Below are 21931 nucleotides of genomic sequence, written 5' to 3' on the forward strand. Positions count from 1 at the left end.
CCCCCCCATGCCTTATCGGTTAATGCAAAATAGTATATATATTGTAGACTGCATTTTTGTGCAGCTGTGTCCCTTTTATTTTGCATTATGTACGGACGGAAAAGGTATTGTTAGAAAGTTAAGCCATTCACAGGTCAGGGCACAACATATTTACAATGCAAATTGTGGTAGGGCGACACACGTTCCACATCAATGAGAGAGTGGAGACAGCCATATTGGGAGTGCTTTGCATAACATACTGGCAAGTAGGAAAATTAGATTAACGTGGTTTCTATATCAGTACAAGCAAATTAACCTTTTCGGAGTGGCCAAATGTTCAGGCATGTTCAATTTTTTTATCCAAGCAAACATTTCCATTGCGTATTACTGCAGGTAAAACCGCCTTAAAGGCCATGGTGGAATAAAAATGTAATGGAGGTTGTGTGCAGAACTGACAACATTGTCTCTAATTGCCTTTGTGGGACTCCCGGATTTGAGATAACAAGGTATCTTGCTTCATAAGAAAAGCAGCATGTATAACAGGACCTGCCTTGTATGGCAAGCTCGCCATTCATGAAGATGTTAAGTGCACACAGCCGACCGACCCCCATTCACTCAAACACACACACACACAGAAAGAAGCCTCAAAGCATTAGTGCATCTTCTCAGTAAGTAGACTTTGCATTTGAGATTGAGAACTATTCGTCTTTGAGCATGTTTAAGTGGAACCCCTCAGGTTATTAACAGACATTAATTTCCAGTCTGGTGTATTTCTGCATCAGGAGAGCATCTGATAGCAGCATGACATTGAATGAAACGATGCAACAGACTGGAAAGCAGAGCCAAATTAAATACATCCATCCTGTTTGTGCTTAAACAGATCATTATAAAACATACAATAATTTAGCTTTCATTAATTTAAAAATGCTTCATTAATTGTTGACGATAAATGACGCATAATAATACAGCTACTCCATGTGGTTTGAAAATGGTTTTTATTAGCAAAATAAGGGAGATGAGTCTACAAAGATTCTCCATCCATGAAGAACATACACATACACTGACAGTTGTGGCAGTTTCTTTATTTGAACAGATCCTGGACCATATTTAACACTCTTCTTGGCAAAGTAGAACTGATCTAAAAGCACAGACCAGGTTTCCTTGACCATCTTAGTTTCCATCACCTGAATGAAAGGCTTCATAGATCCTCAAGTAGCGCCTCATCTTTCAAATCGCCACTAGACAGCATGCAGGAATGGTGTCTGAACCTTAAAACATTTCAGACCCCATCCTCACCTTTACACCCGTCTTTTCTGTGTTTCAGTTTTTCTCCTTGACCCCAAAAACTCTCCTGCAAATACAATGAAATATACAATAAAATGTGCCTACCCCGGCCTTTGTACTGGACTTGAAACACTTGAGTATTTTAAAAGCTCAATGCCTCAACTAGGCCTAACCGTTTTCCAAATGGTCGGAAGAATGTATATGTCGTACGTTGAATAGAAACCAGACCCCCAGATCTGCAGAGCAAATGTAACAATATACATCTCAGTATTGTACAGCGTGCTCGGCCAGCGAGGCCTTCCATAGTCATGGCTGGTGGGAGGACGGGGTGAGGGGACTGTGGAGGCTACATGTTGGTCACCACGGAGACCCATGTACCATTAGACCAGAGGGATATCTCCCTCCTCCCGGTAGATCAGTGGTGTGCACATAGAAGATAGCAGGGACACTAACATATGGAAACAGTTTACCTCTTTATGTCTAGAACAATTCAGCAGGCAACAGAACAAGCATTGGGACTATAGCCGCAGTGAAAGGCATGCAAAGGCACAAGTACCAACAAACTGGACTCGAAGTTGTAACCCCTTTCTTCCCTTTTGGTTTTAGGAGAAGGAAGAAAAGAAGCATTTCCACCATCCGCAAAGTTTCCTTTTCCAGAGACAGCGGCAGAAAGAACAGCAAAAACGTGATCTCCTCCTCCTCCCCATCCGCGAAAAACAAAACAAACCCTAAACTAAATAGAAACATATGAAAAATATGCAGAAACGCTTCTTTTTTTTTTCTTTTCTTTTTTTTTATAATGATACAAACATCTTACACAAATGTAACACTAATTCAAAATGTTCCAAGACAAAAAAAAAAACATAAATAAAGCTGTTAAAAGTGGCATATAGTACAGCACTGGTCCGTGACTGATCCTCCCGACTCTTCTCATCTTCCCCACAAAAGATGTACAATAAATTGGCTCCACTGCCTGAGGACAGAAGAAAAGAGAGAAAGAAGCATGAAGGACGTGAGGAAAGGAGGAGGGATGGGTGTGAGTCGTTTGAAAGGGAGAGGTTTCAGAAAGCTCAACCTTGCCACTATCATTTCACAAACATCTAAAAAAGATCAGAAAAGTATCCTCGGATGAAAAGAAGGCAGCGATGTCAGCGATTAAATTATGCATTTGATTATGACGGATTACGCTGCATCTCGTTGTGGTCAATTTTAGCTATGCTCCTCCATAATTCTCTACGCTAAAGCTCTGGAAACTTAGCCTGGTCCTACCAGACTCTCGTCCACTTCATTTGCCGCCATTATGGAACAACAACTCAAACTAGCGCATCACCTCGACGTCATCATTCCCAGCCACTCCCTCTGTTTGTTAATGAGACCGCCAAAGATTGGACCGGCAAAGACCCAGACGGTGTACTGAAGGAAAATGAAAATGAAGTGGAAGTACGTTGGAGGGCGGAGCCGGGCTACTGGAAACTAACCATTTTAAGACAATTTGTTAAACACATTTGAGAGAAGAAAAAAAAAATGCAGACACAAACTTAAACCAGGGTCTCACTGTTTTCAGCACCTCCCACTGCATCCTGATGCTATGGGGAACACACATTCAGTCAAAATGCTGACATGTGCCCCCATCTGTGACGCAGAGCCACACGGGCATACACACATGTGACCCCGGCAAAAGGGTGAAGACCTTGGTCGAGCTCTGGTTGTTGGAAAGATTAAGGAGGTGGGATGATGATGACGAAGAGTTCCTTACCAAGAATGAAAGGTTATCTGCGTTGTGATTAACTTCAGAAGAGACCACAGTCTTTTAGGTTGTTCTTGATGATGACATCGGTGACAGCGTCAAAGACAAACTGCACATTCTTGGTGTCTGTGGCGCAGGTGAAGTGGGTGTAAATCTCCTTGGTGTCCTTCCTCTTATTCAGGTCCTCAAACTGACACTGAATGTAGGCAGCTGCTTCCTCATACGTGTTGGAGCCTGGAAAAGACGACAAGGAGCGGGAAGTGAAAGAGTCAGGAACTCAAAATATAGCAAAAGGGGCTCGAAATTGTATATATTTATTAGTGCTGTCAAACGATTAAAATATTACCTCGCGATTAATCGCACTAACGTCAGAGTTAACTCACAATTAACTGCACATTTTCATCTTAATTTCTTTTTGTCCAATTGTTTTTTCTCGTTTTAATGCTCTTATCAGCATGGAGAAGTGCATTGGCTTGCTTTGTGTGTTTTTTTTATTATTGAAAACAACTTTGGCATACAACATATTGTAGTTTTCAATTTCACACGTAACATTCTCACTTGGAGCAAATAACCTCTCACACGATGTAACACTGCCCATCAATAAAGGGTGAAAAACGTTTGATAAAACATTCGTCATTACTTATGGCTTATTTGTTGGAAATAAATAAATAAATAGACCATTTTCTATAAAAGGCTGCCAAACTTACCAGCGTATTCTGGGTAGCAGATGGTTAGAGGACTCTTCTTGATCTTCTCCTCAAACAGGTCCTTCTTGTTGAGGAAGAGGATGATGGAAGTGTCTGTGAACCACTTGTTGTTGCAGATGCTGTCGAACAGCTTCATACTCTCGTGCATTCGGTTCTGATGGAGGAAAAGGAAGATGCTGTTGATCACTGCTTTGCTCCCTGATGTGTATACTTGTACAAGGAAAAAATCTTGAACTGAGGCCATCCTATATAACAAATTATCTGATCCCCCACGATTCCATTAAACCAAGACCAAGTTCCCGCTGCGTACTGAGTGCCTGAGGCTGAAGTGCTCACCATCTCCTCGTCCTCAGCCAGCACCAGGTCATAGTCGCTGAGGGCCACGCAGAAGATTATGGCGGTCACACCCTCGAAGCAATGGATCCACTTCTTCCTCTCGGACCGCTGACCGCCAACGTCAAACATTCTGGGGGGCAGGACATAAGTAAATATGATCCTCAGTGTGCCAACATACAGTACATGCACAATACAAGCAGTGTTTATGCAAGCCCAAAAGGCAGAAAATAAATGGTCGCTGTGGCTGGACTCGCTGCAGGGTTTAGTGATGACATTAAGTGATAGAGGTGAAAGGAAACAGACAAGCTTCGTCTATTATTACTTGAAAACCATCTTGATAAAATCTTAGTAAGGCAGAGAATACTCAAGTGACCAGAAAATGCCTCTACTGATTCTATAATAGCAGCGATAAACCATTCAGAACAGGAGTAGACGTTTAGGGTTCAGCACTATTTTCTATTTGCTCAGTTAAAAGGAAAATGTGCCACATTTTATTGCTTGCTTTAAAATGTTTAGTGTACGGCCATTCCCACTAAATGCACACCAAAGTGACAGGACACTATAGCCAATAATTTCTAGACAAGCGAATGCAACTCTGAAGAGCACTTTTAAATCATATTCCAAAAGGGGAAATGCATGAATAAGTTTGCATAAGAATGCATGCAACTGTGGAAAAAGACCCAACAAAAGACGCATTTAGCTCCTGTTATAGCTCGTATTGGGATGCTAAACAAAATTTAGAAATACTATAGCTATGTAGGATTGGGGGAGGGAAAGCATGGATGTATAATTGGTGCACAAGTAAAATAAGTAATCACAAAAACTTCTGTCAAAACATGTGAAAGACCAACAACCCCATTCATTATGCTGACATTCAGATACAAAGCCATTGAACTGTTGGAACCCTAAGGAACAAACACTTTGCTTTTTATATAGCTGGTTAGCCACTGGCTGTGTAATTCCAACATTACGTATAGCAACGGCCTTTACAGAAGTACTGTTATGTGTTGTAATATGTAACTGTGTCATTGTGACACTGTTTTTGAGCTGTCTGAAATCGCAAAGAAAAAGAGAAACAACAAAATCTTACTAAGGCTTTGTATTTGTGTGTATGTGAGTTTATGGATCATAGAACATGCATTTCCCCTCTGTTTTGTGGCCTAGCAATATGAATTTCAATAACAATGGCACCAGCTATCAAATGTCTGGTATCATGAAATAATCAGGCCTGTTACTTCCTGTATTTGTTTTTTTTTGGTAAAGAGAAGGCCACAACTGAGTCATCACTGATGCACGCAACACCTTCACCAGGCTGTGTCACAACTCACAGCTGTACATGTGCAAAGGGGACTTCTATGGGCGTGAAAGAGTCAGTGACAGGAAGAAAAGCTACTTAAAACGTTATGGAAAACATTTTAAAACCAAGCCAGTTGTTACAGTGACAGAATTCTCACTTGAAGTGCAGGTCCTTGAATGTGAAGTGCGTTTCCACAATGCCTGTGGTTTTGACTCGGGTCCTCAGGACATCCTGCTGAGTTGGGATGTAGGTGGCCTGGGCTATTCTGTCCAAATCGTTCAAGTAGCTGAGAAAAGGGTGAAAAAAAAAGAGGACAAAGGGAGGGAAACATCAGAGGGGAAAGAGAGGGAGACAGAGAGCAGGAGGGGAAACAATTGTGAGAAAATGTGTCCGAAGTAACAAGGTCAAGTATGCAACTTCCAGTGGAACAACTCACAGTGTATCGTCAGGGATAAACCAGGTCGGATTCTATCACAATTTGTTTGAAACAGTGTACTTCTTTGTGGAGCAACATGTTACAAGACACTGAGTTCAGCATGTCTCAGATGTTAGGCAAAGATAAAACACTGAAAACACACTTAAGTTACAAGATAACATGCATTATTTGCCTGTGGTCAATTTAGACATGATGGCTCAAGGGTTTATCGGTGTGATGTGCTGTTGCCTTACAGCAAGCAGGTCCTGGGTTTAACCCCGAGTCCTGGTATTTTCTGTTGGGAGTGCACACTGTTTTTCAATGCCGGGGACGGCAGATAAAGTTAACGCTAATTAGCTAAAATGAGGACAAAGTCTAGGGGTGTAACGTAAAGTTACAGAGTCTTTTGAATATTTCATGCCATTAGTCAGAGACGGCCTGAAGTGAATTCTTTGTTGCTTTACAAAAGAAACTTTAGCAATATCTGATCAAAGATTTAGACTGTTTCACAGGCAGATTTGTGTCTGTTTCTATGGACACAACAAATAATCTTTATTTTAAATCTGTATTTTCTTGGTTGCATTGTGTAGCTGTGTGCCAATTCAGGGGCTGCAGCCTCATCTTATGTGTATAGATTCCTTAGGCTGCAACAGGAAATGAACGCCTCACACATTTAGAACGTTCAGGTTTAAAACTGTGAAATGGTGACTACACACGGCAGTTGGCATGATCGGTCTGTGTACAGTGAAGGCCAATAGTTTGTGTTACTTTATATGACAGAAATCTATGCATTCCCCTGCTGTTTGTCACAATTTGGTAAACAAAAATGTGTATTATGCTAAATTGAATTAAACGCCTATTAACAAAACTGGTTTAAAAAAATGATATCCATTTTTAAATAACTCACCGGGAGTCTGGTTCAGACTGGAGGTAAAACTGAGATTAGCTCTCTGATCAGGTTTATGTTCTGTTTGTTCAATGGCTGTTTGGGAAATTGCTCTTGATCACATGTAGAGAGGATATAGAAATTCTTATTTTTTTGCTGGCTAACACTTTGTTTTTGGGGGGGGGGGGGGGGGGGGGGAGATTTATGTGAATTATTAAATGTTTCAGATCTCTATAAATGCATTCGGATCAAATGTTACAGCGCCTTGTTTTTATTTTTCCTGACTAATTCGCTGGACTGGAGTCTTTGTGTTGCTGTTGTTCTTGGCATTGTATGGGCACATATGCTGCACTCAAGAAGTTACACATAAACATTCAGACATGTTCACACACTTGTTGAACACAAGCAAACACCTCAAGGTTAGCGCTGATTAATTACAACGGGGGAAAAAAAGAGATTAGTGACCTCAAGTTGATAGCAGACAAATACAAGTAATCTCACCTTCACATAAACAAGCTTTTTTGTTTGCTTTCCAAGGTATTAACCAAAGTTTTAAAAAAAAGCACAGGTTTAGCAATTGTGTTTTCCTCTTCATGAAAAGGCCCTGGACAGCAGGATTAGAGGAACCAATTAGAAAAAGGCCAACAACCTCAGCTCCCTCTGGTCTATGATGTAACTGCTGACGGTTACATTACAGCCGCAAAACGAGGCAAATGGCTTTTCTCCAAACAAACACAGGAGCTGCCATGTGATGATATCACTTGTTTCAATGCCAAGGGCTCTTGCACAATATATATATAAAAAAATAGTCAGACTGGTCAAGGAAACAAAGGGAAGATTTCCCCTGTATTTGTGTGATCACTTTTTATTTTTAAGCATGTGACGAATTTTCCTGTGCTGAGGCATAAGGTCAAAGATTAAATTGTCTTTCCAGCCGGGGTTGGTAAATATTGACAGTGTAAAAGTCCAGGCAGAAGCAGGGTGCTCTGCTCTTGGGGCCTTTTGTTGAACACTGGGACAACTTGTGTTTAGCAAGTTGAGGCAGCTTCTGTGTTTGCAGTGGTATGGCAGTAACCTGGTCACCTGATGTGACTGTCACTAAAAGTGGTTGACCAAGCAACTGTTACCTAGGTTGTTAATAACATGGCTGCCTCCAGCAACGAAGCAAGTATGTTGAGAAAAAGGCTTGCACGCGGTCTTCTAAAGTGTGGACGTATTTTATTCTCGATGCCAACAACAACGTGGTCGTCTGTACACTTTGTAAAACGACCCTTGAGTCGAGATAAGAGCAGCAAAACACTACGTTGTGCTCACCTATACCTCTCCAGCTTCTCCAGTAGCTCACCCATATACAGTGAGGGAAAACAGTATTTAATCCCTTGCTGATTTAAACAATTTTGGAAAATAGAGATTTGAACCTTATTGAAATTTGTTTTGTGTAAATTGTTAATAATTGAGCAATGGGGAAACAATTGCTAATTGAAAAATGAATCGTTAGATTAGTCAACTAATTTTTGTTGTTGTCTGCTGGATTCAAACTACGCCACATTCAGGAATTGTTCTTTTAACAGCACATACAATAAAAAGGGGAGTTCATATATATCTGACTGCTTGAATCTGTTGACAAAAACCCTGTGGAGCAATAAATATGAATTAGGAGGTGATGCATCGGGATGTAAAATCAATTCTAATTGTTGACGTGATAATTGTGAGACCAGCTAAGATTCACAACCCCTGTGTGTGTGTGTGTGTGTGCGTGTGTGTGCGTGTGTGTGTGTGTGTGTCTCACTATGCTGCCGAATCATTGAGCTGATATTCGCGGGAGCGGCTGAAGCAAGCTTGAACACCTCCGTCCTTCCACAGCCGCTTAATGACACCGGCGAGCTCTCCTGTCATGAAGCCTTCCTCTGCCGAGCCTGCCAGCACAAACAGCTGCCGTGCATCGTCCTAGAGGAGGAGAGGAGTTGCATTAAAGTCAATATCATAGACCAACCATCAAAAGTCATTAGACCATCATTAACATTAATCTTCCGCCAAGCTGAAAGGCAGTCACAGGGTCAATTTTAGGACCATTTTTAGAGACAGCTGCAGATCCAACAACCAAGACCATATGTACTCCTGTTACTTTGTCTTTTCTCGGGACTTTTCTCACTCTAGAAGTTCTAAAACATTACTAGACCAAATTTGACTTGACTTAAAATATAACTTAAATGACTTCAAGACCTCTGACTACATTCAAAGACTATATTTCCAGGAGCTTCTATTCAAGGTTAGTCCCCGCTCATTTCCAACACCATTAACTCACTTCAGGTTTCTACTCTAAACCCACCAAATTACACCCCTCCCTCTTAGCCCTCAGTCACTCACAGCTCTTGTGGCATCGCCAAAGTCGATCTTGAGGCGCCCCATGGCTCTGATGATGGCGATGATGGACTGGATAGTGTTGCTGTAGACCACAGCCTTGTACTGCTTACATTCCTCTTCTGAGTAGCCTGCCTCGTGGATGATCCTGAAGAACGGAGGGGAAAACTTGGTAAGCAGTTGAGCCATTCTGCAGGACTCCAAAAACTTGCCTGTTGCAGCAACAAACATTAACCAAATTGTTCCAAATGCCACCATCGCGGACCGAAAAAATCTTTTTCAGCTTTCAGGAGAAAAAGGACTTCTCCATTTTCTCCTCAGCTCTCTGACTTCCTGTGCCCATTGTAACGTCCACAGAAATATTGTCAGGCAACAACAAGCCTAAACTACACGCGCCTAAGGGAAAAGCAGCATTTTCTACAGTTGCATTATTGTTTGATACTCTGAGTAAAAGCATCATCTGAATACTACACTATAATGTACAATTATTATCTTGCAATTCGATGTTCATTTTACTTTTTACTGTTTGACCTAATTTCTACATAGAGAATGGATTAATAAGTAGTAGTCTAACTGCTGTTTGGAATCAAAATAATGGATTAAAGGATGAAGCTGGCCTTATTCTATAGGTTTTTCATTGTCAATAAATGTGAAAATGGGAATGGAATACAAAGAATGTTGGTTGTGTTTGTTAAATAAATTATTTAATCGATTAATTCCTTAAAAAATAGCTTTATCCATCGACTCATTGATTGCTTGAATTGAGTCAGCTCTACTTGTTAGTAAGATCAATTCATTGTTGCTTTGTTCTTTTTATAGGATTTGGTGAAGAAAAATACATGACATTACTAGACTTACCCTTTCAATACTAGAAAAAAGGGAAGGAAGCAACTTTAAACAGCTAACTGTAAATGTAATCTGTCAGATGCATCATTCTAAAATAAGTGCATATAATTATTCCAGTATTCCAGTGAATTTAACACATAAAGCTAAATAACATTTATACAGGAACACACATCCTGCACATCCTTCCCAGGTAAAGAAGCTATAGAAAAAGCAATATCACGGCTTTTGAGCGGCTTTCCAATGTAAAAGTGCATCTGACATGTGCATGTCTGCTGAGTGTATCCATGGGGGTGCTTATGGAAAATGTAATTTAAATGTAGGCCACACTTAGCATGTGGATGATGTTTATACTAATGTATTCTGTTGGCTTGCTGTCATGATCAATTATCCACGGTACCTGTTTGCAATGGGATTCACACAGCATAATATTACCCTTAGAGATGCTAGAAAAGCATGATTGGGGTTTGACACTGTTTGTGTTGTGGGAAATGAATACTCTCTCTGTGCCATTATGCATAGCTGATGAAAGAAGTCATTGGTGCTACAGTGGAAGAAAGGTTCGTTTTGATTGTTCAGTGTGCAAAGCGATCAGATGCAACAGAAGCAAAAGGAACTCACTTCATCTGCTTGACAATTGTACTTTTCCCTGATTCCCCAGCACCTGGAAAACACAAAGAAAAACAGGTTTACTAGAGTGTGTAAACATTTCAAAAGGTTAATGTTTCCTGTAGCGAGACAAGTGTTTTTTTCTGATCAATTTTTAACCTTTATGTCACCCAGCTCACTTCCTTTATCTGCAAGTTTCCAACAAAAACACTTACAATGTTTTTATACAATGATCTAATGTGGCAACACGGCATGACAAGCACCCACAAATATGAAACTGAGCATAACCACCTTAACCAAAAGAGAACTGAGAAACAAGAATGTGTGTGTGTGTGTGTGTGTGTGCCATAGACTGTTAATATTAAAAAGGGACAGAGCATCCGGTTCGGTGAAGTGCTGCAAATGAGGAAGTGCCTTAAACCTGCATTCTATCTAAATTCCAGCAGGAGGCGAGATGTGTGGTTGCAAAAGGAGGTCGGTTTCTGTAGAAGTCTGTGAGAAAGTGACCCACTTCTCAATTGACTTATCACCTCAGTAAAACATATATTGTCTAAATTGCTAGTTTTAAGTCTTCTGCAATACACAATGATGTTCATTTTTTGAATTATGGTTTGGTTGATTTTAAAACCAGCAATAAAACGGGGCGTTTAGGGCAAAGTGTGAAACGTAACGTGGAGTGTAAGCAGCTCCTCCCTCTCGTCTAAAATCGTCACATCCGCATGGGATACCCAGGATGGCTGCGCCCGTAACGGCAAATGGTCGACGACTCAACGTAGATCTTCACAAACCGATGGGTGACGGCACACATGCATTTATATTAACAGTCTATGGTGTGTGGGTGTGCGTGTATGCGTGCGTGTGTGTAACTTGAGGTCTGTATATGGCTTAAAGGTGCTCTAAGCGATGTCCCGCGTGTTTTAGACTACAACATTTGTTGTCATATACAGCAAACAACTTTATGTTTCTGCAGAACAGGAACCTGCTGAAAACCAGTTTTTAAACTAAGTCAGGCCCGTTTTTTATATTGTAATGTAATGTTACTTTTTTCTAACTTTCCTGTATAATAAATATTTGAAATGAAATGAAAAAAAACTCCTTCCTATCTGCGTCCCCTGAACACACTGTTAAAAACCACGGTCTCTGTCGACAGAGGGTCTACAAACAGCAACAAATACAAACTGTGCCCACCTGCACCACGAAGCACACACAAACAGTGTTCCAGTATTCCAGCCAATAACCGACAAGAAGGATTAGGGAGTGGGGGTTTGGGGGGGGTTTAGTGCGTGGAAGAACAGAAGGGAGGGGGAGGGGATGGCATGGCGAGTAGGGATGGGCAAGCTAGTCTTATTTTGTTTGAAAATACTTCAACGTCAACAAGAAGTAACGTCACCAAACATCGCTTCGAGCACCTTTTAGCTAAAAGAAGTCTTTAAACGTCGGGTTCGGCCTCTGCTCCAGTTCCTGCCTAATATACTGATCGGTGAATGGCGACGAGCTCGGACTGATGGCTTGTCTTGGGATGAAGATAGCTTGTTTAGTGTTACTGTATCTGGCATCAGTGTGTTTGAAATTTTATCAGCAAAAGAAACTGCTCTAAGGCTCTTGGCCTTAACGTGGCTCCCAACCACCAATAAAATAGATTGTTATTAACAGTGCTGTGAAGTGCCGAAACACATGCTGTCCCAGTGACTAACTACAGTGACGTGTTGTAGTTGACCGATGAGATGCTGCTACGATGAAAAGAGCTGTTGGGTGGATAGGGAAAGCGTATTATCGGCGCACCTTTTGCTTTGCGGATCTCTCAAACGCCACAGTGCCATGACAACTGCTCTCGTTTTATCCGGGACATCTCGTGTGTGAGGCCACAGTCACCTGAGTAGGCTTTGTGGTTGTGAGTGAACGTGCGTGTGTGTGTGTGTGTGTGTGTGTGTGTGTTTGTCATGCTGGCTTCCACTGGGACCATTATGTATTATGCATGTGCTGCTCTTTTTCCTCTGCTGTAACCAGTCACTTGGAAGTGACCTTTTATTACAAATGTTTTCTTTTACAAATCAAAGCCATCTATGATGTTGTCATAAACCACATTCGTTAGACTCTTTAGACCCATTAGACTGTAATCTTATGGGTAGTAGAGTAAACTACATAAGATCTACTAATGTGCACTCAATGTCCTCATATTACAGGAGAGGAGACTCATGTAGGGAGGTTATAGCGAGCCAATTGGCCAGTTGTTATTGACGTAACGCTCCTCTGTCACTAGGGAAGGATTTTTAAACCACTTGAGAGTGGCTATCCCCTGAGTAAACACCCCCAGCTCTGCTCTCAGATCTCGAAACAAAATAAGAGGAAGTGGAATCATATCATGAAGTCTACCACTATCTGTTACCTCGTGATACTGTCAGCAGAGACAAGATGGGTAGCTCTTGCAAAATAAATCATCTGCCTAATCTAGTTCCACTTTCCTTGAGGAACCCCAACCCCCCCCCCTCCCACTTTTTGACATTTCTGACACATGCCATTAGCAGTTGAACCTGCTTCACGCTGTAAGTTATTTATGATTTACTTTTAACACAAAATGAAACTATAAATATACATGCTTCCTGTTACAGTGTGCACACTGTCTGTCTGCATTCCTACAAACTTTGCCTCAGCAGTAGCTTCATGCTGATAGTACAGTCCTGGCACTTCACCTTCAGGATAATTGGATGTGTTTCACTGGGGAACACATTATTTTAATTACGTGCCACCACCCGGGTGCCGGAGAGCCCTGGAGGTTGGGTGATAGTACCGTAGCAGCTCCCTGTGCTCTGAGGCCAAAACCTGGCTGTGTGAATCCCAGGGGGACACACACACAACGACGGCAGATACGGTGCTCACGGCTGGCTGCTGAGCTGGCACAGTTGCGCCCCTCAGCCAGCCCAAAAGCCATTTTCACAATGACACAGACACTTCACATACCGGCGCTGTGCCTCTCAATGGGGGACGGATGGAAATCCACTAAAGGCAGACTATGAGCACAGCACACAATGAAGTTCAAAGTAATAGTTATAAAAGCAAATTTTGTTACTTGTAGTTCACATCCTAGGCTGCAACTACGGTAAATTAATTACCAGTATTTTTTTCAGTCATTTACAGTATCTAGCAAAGATGCCAATTATGAGAAATTAATCAGCATATCAATCGATAATGGAAAAAAAATGTATTGAACCTTCAACCTTACTCACCTCAATCAAATTGTTAGGTTAGTAATTTTCCACACAAAACGTAAAAGGAAATTTCCTTTTCATCATCATTTTCACTGAACTAGAGAGGAATTTCCCTCGGATGTCAGATAATTCCAACTTTAAAAAGGAGTGCTAAATTTGATGACTTTTCCGTGAACTGCTGCTTAAGTTCAGTGGAATAGAATCAAGAGGTTATGTCACATTAGTTGAGAAACACTTGGCTGTTTTGATCATCACCATGCATCCCGACGATTAAATAAACAATGGTATGAGGAATCATTGTCGGAATCTACTGTAAATGTCAAAAATGTGTCGGAGAAATCTGCCATTACTGTTCACAGTGCAGACCGCTAATGGAAAGACCAGTTGACAGAAATAGAAACCAGCAACGTAACTGCTATGGTAATAAGCCTGCCTATGACAAAACGTTCCAATGGTCAAAATTGGATGAATACCATAAATGCAATGTCTCAGTCTTCAGTGTAATCAATGAGACGTGACCTCCGTGCTTATGTAAGTGACTTTGGCCTCTCTACACCGGTGATGTCATTAGGGTGGGGATCTTGTTAAAGCGTCTCGGCAGGAATACAAAAACACAAAGTCGTCCTGATTTTGACTTACACACACGAAGACCTTTAAAGGGTTACATGTGCACCACAGGCCTGACCTATCGGTCCTCATGCAGAGTCATGTTACACAGCCACTGCTTTGATACACCCACCACAAAACCACTACAGACTCAAAACCACTGGAGCAGCTGGTTTCTGTTTGTAGCGATTCAAACTATTTTAGGAAAATCCAAGCTAACCCTTCCAGTCAAAATGCAGGTTTTTTTCTTCTTCTTTCACAGAGAACAGAACCGTTTCTATCTATCTAACAACTGCAATCATTTTTCCTTGAAACTCGCTTCTGGTTGATGTTTGCAAGGCAGTGAGGATGAGGTTTTAGTATAATAATGGCAGATGTGATTTAATGGCTTCCATGCTTGGCCGCTTCTAATTCTCTTGGCAAATTAGCAATACGTGCTTGCGCGCCAACCAAAATTAAAGTTAGCAAAAAGTTCTCTTTTTCAGGCTCCAAATGCATGGCATGAAGATACATATTTGGGGGTGAGGAGGTTTACGGGGGCCAGGCAGACAGCCCAACACGTCCATTTTTAGGTGAACAGTCCCAGGACTGGATGTGATCTTGGCACAATGTGCTAACTACATTAGTGATGCCACATTAGCAGCATGAGCCCAACACCCCCCAACCCCCTGTGTTTTTAAATCTTATTCCATCATACACATCCCTCTTCCTCTTTTACATTCTGTCTCATACAGTTATTGTCCCATTATAACTTACTGTTCCTCTCATTAACTATTCACTTCCTCTTTTTTTTTTTTCTGTCCCTCTCCGTCTGGGGGGGGGGGGGGATTTACGTATGAGTCACTCATTAAGGATTCCAGGAGCCTCTGAGCAGTGCTACCCGGGGAAATGACCAAAGGGATTGAGCTGTCAGCAAGCAGATCAATAGCTTGTTTCTCACACACACACACACACACACACACACACACACACACACACACACACACACACACACACACACACACACACACACACACACACACACACACACACACACACACACACACACACACACACACACACACAATTTAGCTACTTTGATTGCCCATGTTTATTGTGAGGGGCTCCCCGCCCCCCCGCCTATAAGATGAGTTACACCGCCATGCTGCACTGCATGTTTGGCAATGCTGGTTACATAATAAAAAAAAAAAAAGAAATATGGCAAGATTAAAGACAGAACAATGACAAATGTTAGACAAAGGCTAAGAATTATTAATAAGAATCTTCCCACAGTTGCACGACAGCTTTAGAAAGAGCAATTAGGCTGAGGAGATTGTAATCTATTTTAGCATGTAGATATGAATAGTAGGATAATTGGGTCCTGGACATGATGGAAATAAAATGAGAGCCAGAAATATGTTCAGTTTTAGGGGGAAAAAAGTCCACAATGCCTCGCTCTCCAAAGACACCTGAGCCTGCCAGCTAGTTTGGATTTGATGGTGTGCACACACTGACTCGCAAAGATTCAAATCATTTTCATGCAAATTGGAGGTTTTTATATCAGCGTAATGATTTCATGTCAGTGACAGGGAGCGCACATAAGTCTGTGATTAACAGCACAGCGCAGGGGAACCAGGTGGTGACAACAAGAACCTGCTTCTCCCCAAATCATCAGAGGTTTGCTGTGTATACAAATACCGAGACATTTGGTAGGGGTCACATCCACGTGATACACTAAAAAAACATGGATTTTTTTCAAGCAGCTTGCAAACATACCTCTACAACCCTGCCAACCTTTTACTACCATGCCACAGGTTATGCTGACCTTTTTATGTATGTTGACAGGGTTTGTTTAGAGATCAGCATACTCCAGAACTTCACATTTTTTGCAATTGCAAAACAAACTCGCAAATATATATATATATATGTAAGTATATTTTCAGGGACTGTAAATGCGCAAGGTAAACAACTAAAACTCCCAACTCAGGCACCCTTGTCTCTCTGCAGCAAGGCTTTTTCATTTTTAATGCTTCGGTCATTAGAAGTGTTCTCATTTTTGCAGTGCTTCTTTTCCTTTCTCTTGGGTGCCCCAGCCTGTGTGTCACTTCAGAAAGTAACCTGAAGAAGGCTGCCACGCTGAAGGGATCAAACACAAATGGGAGCAAAACAGTGCCAAGGCAGCCACGCGTAGGGCCATACAGCCTGTCACACAACTGTCATGGCCACAATACTACTGAAAACAGAGAGGGGTTAAACTAACGCAATATGGTTTTGTGTCAAAGCAATGGGTGATGAAAACTCAGATTCCACCTAACAGCAACATAGCACAAACTTGACCGAACTTGCTCGCTTCAATCAGCAAGTCCCATCTGAGCTCCAAGCACCAGAGGAATGTGGTCTACCTTTAGCAAGAAAATATACACGTCCTCTACACTAAGTGTTATGTTATATATAAATATAGCCTACAGAAGATAAGATTATGTCTTTCAATGTGTCGATGCTATGTTCACTAATGAGAATGGTCAAAATAATAATAAAGTGTTAACTTATGCAAAGAACATGAACTGGTTTATCTTGCTTTGGCCCCCAAATCTGTTTCAAAATCCTATTCTGTGCTTGCTGTGAGGTGTTACTTTGCCTGATACTGGTATTGGCTTCAGACATGGTGTCCTGGTAACCCACATACCATGTGTGTGCATGTCAACATTTCCCAAAGCTAGCCATGTAAGGCTTGACGGAAAGGGTTTTCACCTACAGTGTCTATTTATAAGAATAACAGTGTTTCCCAACATGTAAGAAATGCCATTAAATTACACATAGCTGCCTTCTAAATAGAAGCAGTTCACATAATTGGGCATACAGGGTTGTCAAAAGAGACAAAATGACAAACCACATGTAGCCTAATGAATGCAAGAAATCCCAATAATAAAAAGGTGTAAAAGACTTCTGTGCCATTCATAACACATTCCTGTAAAGGATATCAATGTATCACAAACAACAGCCCATCTCATCCATCGTTTTTAAAATGGTCAGTCAAAGGTCAGTCAAAATTGGCTTCTGCTGAGAGCAATGCATGGGTCATAAGGCAACTATTTCTACATCAGGTCATAAAACTGCTTAGTTTTTGTTAACCAATGTAAATTTGATTTAAATGGGCGTTATGCCGACTTCATGTTTATAGGGCTTCTTACTAAAGTGCACTTCATTATTGTAATTTCCTGCGTTTGTTACGCAAGGTGTAGCCTACTTATCAAACCCAAGAAAACTGTAAATAACACTACTAGGGAGAAAGAAATCCCTTCAGCCCCTCATTAGGCTCAACTTTGAGTGAGAAAACTGGAATTGGACCTTTACACATCGTAAAATGACTGGACCCAAAGTTTTGAGTCACATTCAGTCAGGCCTGGGCCCCTTCATGAGCCATAGGCCTGTTTTCAGTGCATTGTCCTGGACTAGACGAGAGGAAATGTGCCATTGTTGAAAGGATTACGATATGCTGAATGGATTACAATACATATGGTGTAACGTTCCATGTGTGGCTAAGTGGATCTAATGCCAACAGCAAGGCAAAGGGAAAGAAATTCAACTTGTCATGTATGTAATTCTGACTAAAAATGTGACTAAAACGGATTAAAACACAAATAGACGTTGTGTTGATAGTTTGGCTTGTAACGTTTGGAAATGTTGAGTTTAGGGAAGGGACAGTTGACGGTGAACTACCAAGGAGGGAAGTGAGGTTGTGCTTGCGATGTCGAATTGAAACTCAGTAACACTTCACAACTGACACCACGTAAAACTGACATTTAACGAGAAAATTAACCAAGACTAATGTGTTTTTCGTGGCAGGGTGCGCTCCCCTGCCGTATACTCTAGCTAACAACTGTGAAGTTCGACAGAGTCCCCCCCCCCATCTTCCTCTCCTTTCTTACCGAGCAGCAGCAGCTTCACCTCCCGGGCTGCCTTCTCTCCGTCGTCCCGCAGGTTCCTGTCGATCATTTTACTGCGCTCCACCGCCGCCTTGTCCTCTGTGCTCAGTGTGCAACCCATCCTCGGCTGTGTCCTTCAGACCCAGATGGTGTAAAAAAAAATATCTAAAACACCATATATATCCACATTAAATGGTTAAAACTGCCTTCACCCCGCACACGCCCTTTTTTTAAATGATGGCAATCGATCTGTTCGGAGGGGAGAAAGGGGAAGCGATTCGACTTTTCAAAAATAGAGTGGCGTTTTTGCCGCCCGCTGGAATATTGTCGTGTTAAAAATCCTCCTTGAATCCGAAAAAAAAGATACTTATGTGGTTAAAACAATTCCTTGGTGTTGTCTCTTCCTCCCGTTCGCCTCTAGTCGTTACGGCGGCGAGTGCCAGTATGGTATACAGCTTCGACTCGAGGGAGCTGCTCTCTGCTGTCTCTGTGTGTTGCGAAAACCGCAACGGCAACAACACTTCCGGTCGGATTCTTCAAGATAAAAGATGTCATTTCCACAAACTACAAAAAAAAATGTACATGAACATTCTTTGCCGTATTGTCCGTGGTAAAACAGTTATATACTATATTGTACTCCGCTAAATACCGATTTCTTCTCTAAAACCCAGAAAATGTTGTATGTATGTGTATATATTTATATACATGTGTATGTAAATACCCCTGCAGATCTGTAGTTTTAGACTATTATGGACTGATGGACTGATGGATGGATGGATGGATGGATAGATTGTCCATTATTTAAAGTTATTTATAAATACGATTTTTGTTTTTCGAAATCTTTGCCTATGCCTTCTTTTCATTACCATTCATAATCAAAGATGAAGGAACACTGCATTGTATGAATTTCTCTTACAATGTCCCAGATGAAAAGGATAGCTGACTTGAACAGCCTTTCATAATCATTAAAACAATTTTGACTCCTGAAGTGCAGGCTTGGATAGGTGTAACAGCCTACATTATACATACATAGGCCTACATACGGATACACCAACGGATGAAACCAAACCCAAAACGTATTATTTTGACACCTTTAATTTGGAAGTAAACCCCCAAACCGGAAACGTCTTGGAAACGGAACGCATTTCAAACTTGCGCACCCACAGCTTTACTCACTAGTAGGCTGACCATGTCATTTTCACTGTATTGTCTTCAGCATGTGTCTTGTATTTTAATATCCAATAAGGATAATACATGTTTACCTAGTTAACAGCAAAAAATAGGTTTAACTTAAAATTCTCAAGAGATAGCCTGTATTAAAATAGGTCATGTTATATGTATTTTCTGTAGGCACATGTACACAAAGGCCTATATTAACACTTCTCTGATCATGTCACTGTAGGCTACTTGTTTAGCCTGTAGTACGGTACATATGTAACCTACATTTCAAGCATGTATTTTTCCCATGAGCACCAAACAACTAACTGTGGTAGTGTTATGTCTACTATTCAGCTGGACAAGTCCGTTGTTTGTGGTTTAAATAATTCAGCATGTCGGACAAAGTCAAGAGTAAGTCTTCAAAGTCAACAGTCAGTCTAATGGTTGGTGTCGTTCTCTTCAAAATCTTACACTCAAATCCCCTCAGTATAAACAACCCTGTCTTTCCATGCAATTTTCATTTAGAAAGTTTTTTTTTTTTGTGATTAGACTACATGCAAATTTGTGGTGATGACCTTTCTGTTCTAATTCCATGCTGGCTGGAGGTTTCCCTCTTTGTCATCCGCTCTCCAGGTTTGAGATAGCAACAGCCAGAGGGTGTAGCCTATCACTCAGGCAAAAAAAGGTTATGCCATTTTATCTAACCCGGAATTTTCCACAAACATGGAGTGCATTCATGTTCTTTGAAAAGGACATTGTTGGAAGATGAATGCCTATATTATAAGTTGTACTGAATGTGCTTTCCTTTGTAATCTGTATGTCAATTTTTTTGTAACACTGAGTGCAAATGTAGGCCTATAGAAAACATAACATTTCAATATTTCAATATATGGTTGTGTGCTGAACATTTAGGTATACTGTTAATTTATTTAAGCATGTGAATAAACAAAGCATTAAAAAAGATTGCATACTCCCTTTTGGTACAAATAAGAAAACTGGTTTGTCGAACACACATTTAACCTATAGGAGCAGAGATACAGGAACTAGTTTAATTTTGCAACACACAACTTATTAAACTTATTTTAAACAGACTCAAGATTTATATAAAACACTCTTAAACCCCAAATTAATCATTAGAATTGAAAACACTTTTTTCTGTTTCAATAAAGGTGGTCGAAATTACAGTCAGTTTTAGATGTGTGTGAAACAAAAGCAAACAACAGAGAGATAAATGTCATTATCATGTGTTTTTAATGAAGACATTACAGCTGCTGGCAGAGAAACTGAAAGTCTTTCATTTCAGTTTATGGCCACACAAACTGAAATCTAGTCCAAATGTTGAAGTTGCACTTGCAAGATCAACAATAAAGTCAGTCAGGTGAGATTGGAACTGTTTTTACAAGACAAGTTTGTTTGAACAGACAGAGACAGGTCTTTGGCAGAGAGACTCAAGTAGGATGACCCACATGCACAGGCCTGTGTGAACATGCAGTGAGGCCATGGTGGTGCTGCCCTCCAGTGGTGGTAACATGTCACCTCACAGTGCTGTGCACCAGTAACTGTTGGCTGGGAATACTATGTTCAACTATAGAGCCTTTCATGAAACCCAAGGATACTTTACAGAATCACAGTGACTATTCTAAGGGAGGTTGTAGACTGTGGTGAACAAGTTTTTTTTTTTAAATGTTCAGGGATGTAGCATTTCAAATATCTGCTGGGAGGATGTCCCAGGGGGATGGAGCTGCAACACTAAAGGCTCTGTACAGGGTCTGAGGTACAGAGTCTGGCGTGGGGAGTGGAGCGCAGGCCAATGTCTAACGTGTTGTAGTGTTTTAAAAGGTTGCTATTTTAAAGGGGCACTCCGCTGATTTTAACCACGAGGGTGAATTCACTCCCTTATAGGGAGTACAACACAGCTTGCAGAAGCAGTTGGATTATATCTTCTGTCATTTTGGATAAGCATTGTGAAGTTGGATAAAATAACCACGACAATGATGTCATGGTGCTTCCATGTCATAGTCATCAGGTTTATCACAGTTTGGGGGTAAGACTTTATTACATCACATTATTGTAAGAAAACCTGTGTTGCAAACTGGGGATGTGGATTTTGGCCGACATGTGCATTTACCATGGAGGGGTGGGTGTGTAAAGAAAAGCCACTTTGCACTTGCATTATGGGAAGTGTACAAAAAAGTATTTTCAAGATTGACCCAGAGGAACTAAACAGTATGGAAGCGCTTAAGTACCTTTTTCAAATACCAACATCGTAGCCACAACAACTCACCCATCAGTCTCATCCTATTTTGTACACTAGTGACACCAAATGTAAGTGACTGTTGTGTGAAAACCTGAGTCTGAATCGTTGATTTAAATCTTAAATCTTAAAGAGATCAGAAAAGGACTGTATCTGTTACCTGATCCTCATGTGGACAACCAATGTTACAGTGTTGCTGATTAGGTTCCAAAAGCCCATGTGCAAGAAAATCATTTATGTCACAAGAAAGAATCCATAAACATGGTGCAAATAACTCTATGAGTCATAGAGAGCAATTCAGTTGAACAATCTTATGAAACACACCCACAGTTACAGAC

At 41.0% G+C, this 21931-nt stretch overlaps 1 protein-coding gene across 1 annotated transcript; it reads right to left on the bottom strand.

Annotated features, from left to right (window-relative positions):
• Positions 1-957: 957 nt before the first annotated feature.
• Positions 958-18641, bottom strand: gnai1 (guanine nucleotide binding protein (G protein), alpha inhibiting activity polypeptide 1). Its single transcript, XM_034863725.1, has 9 exons — positions 18185-18641; positions 10477-10519; positions 9019-9160; positions 8441-8598; positions 5508-5636; positions 4054-4183; positions 3718-3871; positions 3020-3244; positions 958-2236 (listed from the first exon to the last, which is right to left on the bottom strand). Exons 1-8 carry the CDS (start codon positions 18300-18302, stop codon positions 3054-3056), a joined length of 1065 nt encoding a protein of 354 aa, XP_034719616.1. The 5' UTR covers positions 18303-18641; the 3' UTR covers positions 958-2236; positions 3020-3053.
• Between the last annotated feature and the right edge of the window lie 3290 nt (positions 18642-21931).

The sequence above is a fragment of the Etheostoma cragini genome, chromosome 23 (genome assembly GCF_013103735.1).
Source record: "Etheostoma cragini isolate CJK2018 chromosome 23, CSU_Ecrag_1.0, whole genome shotgun sequence".
NCBI classification, from domain to species: Eukaryota; Metazoa; Chordata; class Actinopteri; order Perciformes; family Percidae; genus Etheostoma; species Etheostoma cragini.